At 31.6% G+C, this 7,529-nt stretch overlaps 1 protein-coding gene across 1 annotated transcript; it reads right to left on the bottom strand.

Annotated features, from left to right (window-relative positions):
- Positions 1 to 2,198: 2,198 nt before the first annotated feature.
- LOC143074660 (ryncolin-2-like) lies at positions 2,199 to 7,168 on the bottom strand. Its single transcript, XM_076250008.1, has 6 exons — positions 7,045 to 7,168; positions 6,822 to 6,902; positions 5,346 to 5,476; positions 4,259 to 4,355; positions 3,547 to 3,711; positions 2,199 to 2,471 (listed from the first exon to the last, which is right to left on the bottom strand). The coding sequence occupies exons 1-6, from the start codon at positions 7,157 to 7,159 to the stop codon at positions 2,242 to 2,244; spliced, it is 819 nt and encodes a 272-aa protein (XP_076106123.1). The 5' UTR covers positions 7,160 to 7,168; the 3' UTR covers positions 2,199 to 2,241.
- Between the last annotated feature and the right edge of the window lie 361 nt (positions 7,169 to 7,529).

The raw sequence follows: 7,529 nt of genomic DNA, 5'->3' as shown, positions 1-7,529 counted from the left end.
AGTTTCTCTCTATTATTTACAGTCAAAGCAATAGAAATAATGAACAACATGTACATGATGAAGATTTGTTTACAGAAAAAAATGCATTTCATCATATGTTTAAAACTTATTATTATTTTAAGTGCTTTCATTTGTTAGATACATGTTCGTGAATGCCATTGTATTTTCATATACTATAAGTACTTTAACTTGATTCTAATGGAGTTCCACGAATGATATTATTCAAAACATTTCTTTGACAACCTCCATCTTAGGAAAACGTATTAGTCTGTCTTTTTTTATTTATTAGTAATAAGATAATTCATTTAGGGATTCAGTTTGAACTATCATTTCGTGAAAATTTCAGAAAAAAATAGCATCTCTTCAGCAATTTATCAATCCTTGTACCGAATGTGTTGTGGCCAACTTTTTGATAAATCGAGAAGTTGCTTATGATGACCATTGTAGAAACAATTTATTGAAGCTTACTCTATATTTTACCGCTTGCAATTATTATTTGCATTCAAATAACTGTCGTGATGAAAATCAAAACATAATGTCAGTTGATTATTTTTATTGGTTAGTTACTTTTTATAAGAGTACATATATCTTACATCGGATATGTTCCTTACGTCGTAACTACAATCCCCTTCCCTTTCATGAATGTGACCTACCGAATTAGACTATTTACCGGATTTGTAATCACATAAGCAACACGACGGGTGCCACATGTGGAGCAGGATCTGCTTACCCTTCCGGAGCACCTGAGATCACCCCTAGTTTTTGGTGGGGTTCGTGTTGTTTATTCTTTAGTTTTCTATGTTGTGTCATGTGTACTATTGTTTTTCTGTTTGTCTTTTTCATTTTTAGCCATGGCGTTGTCAGTTTGTTTTAGATTTATGAGTTTGACTGTCCCTTTGGTATCTTTCGTCCCTCTTTTAACTTATGTTAGCACATAAATCTATCTTTTTACTTATCTTAAAAACTATACAGATAATCAAGTGTTCATAAAAGTGGTATCAAGTAAGTGTTGGCGTTAAAGAGGCAGTGCCTACGGTTTTCACCGTACAAACTGGATACCAATTGGTTTTGAGAATATAGAACATGTGTAACTGAAATACGTGTGAAATCTATTTTGATGCTAATCTTGACGTCCTTGTCACGATAGTTCATTTTTTTATCAAGAAATTTAATTTGTATCGTTACAACAAAAATCAAATGACAAGACCACCACATGCAGTGACGAATAAAGGTTTAATAAGCAGGATGAAATATATGAAATGATGAGAGTGTAGCTGAAGTCTTATTCATGATGTATATATGTATTGTTTTTATAAACACCAAGGAAATAAATGTTCGAATATACAATTCCTTATTCAAAACACAAGACAATTGCAACGATAGGCGAAAAATACTCAATGTACAAGTGTTAAAAATAAGATTTGACGAAATAATAAAATATACTGGTGGCAAATGAAGCCAGCCGAGATCCTACCTATATAGATTGTTGATGTTGGTTTTTTGTCTTCAATATTGTTGAAATATTTGCAACTGTACACTGAGCAAACGTCAATCAATCATTAATGTATTATCTTACTTTGGGTGCAAATAAAGCCAAAATTAGTATACCGGTGTTTGGAATCATAAATCGATTGAGAGAAAACAAATCCGGGTAACAAACTAAAACTGGAGGAGACAACTGTAAGAGGTACAACAGGAACACTGAAATGCCACATACACAAAATATGCAACGAAACTTTGGATGTAAATTATTAACGTATTATTGGAAAAGTTGACCCTGAAATTCATATATAGTTGTGGTCAATTTTTAGGACATTACTTCGAGTGGGATATTTAAACAATTCCGTTCCTATAACCGTGACAGTCAATCAGCAAATCTTTCTCTTCTGTGTCTTTGACCTAGATTTCCGAAATAGTGACCCCGTTAGATAATATGAAGGTTGGGCGCTTTATTACGAAAACAAGATGGTTGACTATGCAGTAAGAGTTATGCTCATAATGCTTGAAAAGACAATTTGAGCATTATTAATGGCCACAATAACACACAAAACGGTTAAATGTCACGTAAGCCTGCGAATGTTGCCATGTTTGCAATACCAATCGGAGTAAACATCTTTTTACGCCTTATCTTTAAAGTGTGTTTATTCTAGTGAGCATAACCATAAACAAGATAAAACTTTGCTACAGAGTATGCAATATATATTTTTTTATTTTTCAAAAGTTTAACCAACTGTGTTACTTTCATACTCTACGAATCATCATTGTTGTGGTCTTCATTGATTGAGAGCCTTTCCAATGATTCCAACTCATTCCTTTGTCATCCTTTTTATTTCCTAGATACAGTCCATTCAGATTAGCGTGATGACAGGTTCCATACCACCAAGCCCCTTTGTACTTGTCAACACAGTCAGCAGTACTATCCTTATCTTTTGTCGAGAAAGGCCGATTATTATGGTGTTTTAGAGAATCACCTAGAATTATTTAAAAATAAAAAAGTGTATAGAATCAACCATGATCGACAATGAAAACAACCAGGTTTCAAATTTCTTTATTCTACCATTGTTATTATTTCTTCTAAGGTTGTGTAATAAAACTATTTCCAATCAATAATACAACCAATCATCAATTGATTAGTGAAAGTAGCAACATTACCAATGCTGAGACATTTCTTTCATTATTTTTTGTTTTCTAAGATAACAAACACAGAGTCAACAATTTAAGAAAAGAATGTCACGAATTTAAAATGCACTCAATGTGTGAACAATATCCTTAGTTAGTTAGTTTTTGATAAATCTAAATACGACTTTAAAATATCTAAAGATAGTCATTGGCTTAGTCTTCAGAAACTGCCGATAATTGTCGATAAGTAATTGAGTACACGGGTCAATGGTGAAATAGTAATCATTGATCTATATTCTATTATTGATGCATGTTGGTAAGCATAAACAAAAAATCCCAGTTGTTTCATCACCACGGAATAAATAAAATGTATTATGGAGAAAATCAAAAGGGCTTTTAATAGGAACGTGAAATGACTTGACTAAAACAAAGTATTTATGTACTATAACGGAAATATCCAAAAGATATATGGTATTTTGTGTATAATAGAAATAATATTTGTACATTATAACATTACTAAAGAAATTGAACGAAATACATAACTACACTACGTTTGTGATAAGAAATGATTGAGTGATCTTAAAATTTACAACACACAAAACACATGTTGTAATGTAAGCGTTATATTGGTGTCCTTATCTGATGAAAATTGTGAACAAAAGCTAAGATGAGACATGTTTGATAATACACATACGAATAAAAAATATCTAAAGATAGCCCCTGTCAATAATCAGCGGCTAGAGTAAAGTCATAAGTGTAATGAAAAATCCATCACTTGTTTACATTGCGAAAAAGACTAATTTTCTATTTCAGATCCATATAAATCTAAACAAGATACTATCAACAAGTTTGATATACACAAACAATCTATCTGTGATTGAGAAAACTGAATGTAGCAAAAACTCATTTAGAAAATGTCATAATAACCTGCCGTTCCATTGTAACCCTTCACTGTAAGTCTGTAGTTAGTTGACTTGTCACCAATGTAGAAGGTAGAATATTTAGCGAATGCTTTATCGCCATTAAAATCCTCCAGATCGACTCTCAGCTCATAATATCCATTAGATGTTAGTTTGTACAGTTTGTCATTACCTTTTTTATATAAAGAAATAAGTGAAATATTGAAATGAATACCTTATTTGTGTATACCGCCGCTTAAATTCGAAGCATTATTTAAATTTATCAAAATCATATGAGAACTGCCAAACATATATGACATCAAACAACATCTTAAAGCAGACAAAATCAAAATACGGTTAAATCAAACAGAACAGCTAAACTAGGAATTGATGCATTGATATAATGAGTCGATTGTTTCAGGGTTTTTTTTAACTTCGGGAACCTCGAATATGTTATTTGTAAATTTTATTTAAAAGATATATTTTGTGGCATGTGTGATGAACCTTGTTTTATAAAAAATATTGTTAGAGAAGTTAGATTTGTTAATTTTACAATATAAACATCTTGCATTTTGTCTACGCTTCCATAATTTTGAAAGATCTCATATACTAGTTCATGCATTTGTTTAACAAAATCAATATAAAAACAACATTGATAATGTATCTTTCGACATCGATCTCGATGCAAGTCGGAGAACGTGTTTCACAATATTCTATTTTTTTTTAATGAAAATACTCACCTAACCAAAATTCCGTTTTCAGATTACCAAATCCGTTCACATAGTCTTCCCATCCTTTGTAGAAATCTACTCTACCGTCTTGTCTGTGCTGAAAAACCTAGAGTTAAAATATATATATATGTACAATATACGAATCGTAAATTAATTTGCAGTATATCATATCTTTATTAATTAACTACAGTGTTACAATATTTTTTTAATTTCATTTCAAAAGAGATAAATATTTTTACCTTGAAGTGGAACTATCCAAATCTCAGTTTGTTTCTTTTTATTAGATGCAATACATAATGATCTCGTGCTGTTTCCAGGTGTCTTCAGCATTTTCTCATCTGATGAATTTTTCTACCCTTTTCAGTCACTATAAAGTGTTACAACTTAAATTTAGACGGCACACATAAATAGTAATTGGAAAGGTACTGCCATTGCAAGTGTTATGCAGAAACTAATTTAAAATCGATGTGAAATTATGAGGTCGTCAAGAAATGAACTTTGTGATAATCTACTCGTTCCCAAAACCTGAAATAGTTCTATCGGCTGCTAAGTACCTTTTAAATGAATGTGACCGTCTTTCGCCTGAAATGTATGCTATACTGACATTTTCAGCATGTTTAAGATAACTAAATGACAACTGCGTCTTCAAAACAACTGTTTACTTTCAGTTTGTGTTTATCGTGTCTTTCGATGTCAAATGTAGAGACGTTCCGAAATCCTGCACTTGTATCAACTCGGACAATATAGAATAACTCGGTCCATACAGAAAGAAATCTATATTGGCTGAGTTATTCTATATTGGCCCAGTTTACACATTATATTGCATAGGCAGTTTTCATCATATTTAAGTCCAATAACAGTGTAGTTAGTTAATAATTTCATTTATAATGTTACTGAATGAACCAAAAACATGAATATTGTATATGAGATATGCGCATATTATTTATCAGTCTAAAGTTTCAAAAAAATGGAACAAGGATGTCTGCCAATTAATAAATTATTCAGCTGAGAATACTATTTACATAAAGAAACAATATACTGCGCTAGTCGCATGATTTCTTTACTACTTCCTCAAATTATTTCACAATATATTTACCGTCCATCCTCCCCCATCCGTCTTCATATCACAGTATGCCTTAAATCCAGCGCCACCTGCTGGGTATATTTTGTACACCCCACTTCCATCATGTTTTCGGTGTAAATCCGAGCAGTCCTGAATTTTATTTTCTGAAATAGCGTAGAAACTATTGGAGTATAATAATGAACTTAGGTTTAAAGAATATAAAGATTACATAATACAATTGTTTTTTCCCAATCGCAACACTAGTAGCATTTTTTAGAAATAGATTATGACATAATTATTTTTGAAATAAATCCCTATTAGAATACAATTAAGAAACAATCTGCCAATATGTATTAGCCAAAACAATAAAGCAACACAATGTTGTTTTGTTTTGTCAATTTCTTCTGATCAACTTTGCCTTACAATTATGCACAGAAAGGTACATATACCTCATTGAAATCTTGAAATTGAAATAACTTTTTAGTTCATTTACTGCAAATGCTTATATTGTACTTCTTTTTCATTGGTAGATGGAAGGGTAAGAAAAGGTGTTTAGTAATAATTAATATCGAGAAGACAACATAACACTCTTTAATAATTTTCCCTACTTAGTTTCAATAATGAGTAGCATACTTTCAGTAAGTGCTCATGTTACTTAGTGGCTAATTGTGACATTAAAAAGTAAAACCACGTAAAATGTATTCATCAAAAAGTAAAATCACAAAAATACTGAACTCAGAGGAAAATCAATAGGAAAGTCCATAATCACATGGCAAAATCAAAAAACAAAACGCATCAAAAACGAATGGACAAGAACTGTCATATTCCTGACTTGGTACAGGCATTTTCAAATGTAGAAAATGGTGGATTAAACCTGGTTCTATAGCGCTAACCCTCTCACTTTAATAACAGTCTCATCAAATTCCGTTACATTTACATGATGCGTTAAATAAACAGTCACAATCAATAAAATAGTCAAAATATGGGAACATCAGTCATCATCGTATAACAATTTAACAGGACACAACAACATCTACTATCTACGAACACATGGATTGATTTGAGTGTCTGACGTCAGAAAAATTATATACATATTTTTTTACTTACGTGTACAAAAAAAAGAGCGGAAGAATACTAGTTTCTATTACCTGTTAGAGCAAAAGCATTGGCAATGACTGTATATATATATATAGATAACTCGTCTAAACATCAACCCAACAATGTTAGATCTGTAAATTTTCGCAACTTTTGGTTCTTCCCTCGCCGGGATTCGAACCCATGCTTCTGTGATATCGTGACACCAAATCGCCTGCACTGCAGCCGTCCCGCTAGACCACACGACCACCTGGGCTCTCAAAAAAAGAGTTTTTCCTGGCCGTGTGTTACCTTTCCTCGTCAGTTTTAATCTAGCGGCGTACTACAGTACATGATATATAAGGCATGAAGATGTATATATATATACCTAAATCTAAATATTATATTGATTTGTTTAATGCATAAGTGTGTTACCTGAAGGTAATAAAGATCTGTATCTACCAGTTGCCAAGATGTTGAGTACTCGTTCAGCCGTTTTTCCATAAAAGCAAACACCTTAAACATAATATTCAATTCAGTGTTAATAGGTAAACATATAAAAACATAGTAAAATGAAGAAAAAAAAGAAAAAAACCAAAGCAATCAATTTACAATGCATATAGACCCAAACACTTAAGTTTCACTATATTATAATTACCAGAATCAGATGTAGTTGTTAGAAGATTTCTATCGGCATTTCTTATTGTCATCACCACTTCCAATACAAAAATAGACAACAGTATGAACGGTGTATGTACAATAGAATGATACATGTTGGACGTACCTTGCATATAATTGAAACTAGAATACTATATATATATATACCTAGCATTGTAATAAATGTGCGTGACTAAATATCGTAACAGATTGGAGTGTGTAACATTTCTAAGAACAATAATATGTTTTTACGAATTTCCATTACTTCCTTGATTGTTATTTTTTAATGTTTTATTTTAACGTATGTTGTGCTCATACGTAGATCTGACGATTAGAATACTTTCTGGCATCTACCTTTCAATTAACCTTTATAATCAGACTTCTTTCAACTTGCAATCAATAGTACGGTGACAAACAAGATACATTTTGAAAATTTAATGGACCGAAATACCTCACGGCTAATTTTGGTTTTATTTGTAGATAAAT

The sequence above is a fragment of the Mytilus galloprovincialis genome, chromosome 5 (assembly GCF_965363235.1).
Source record: "Mytilus galloprovincialis chromosome 5, xbMytGall1.hap1.1, whole genome shotgun sequence".
NCBI lineage: Eukaryota > Metazoa > Mollusca > Bivalvia > Mytilida > Mytilidae > Mytilus > Mytilus galloprovincialis.
This window is presented reverse-complemented; position numbering and strand designations above follow the sequence as displayed.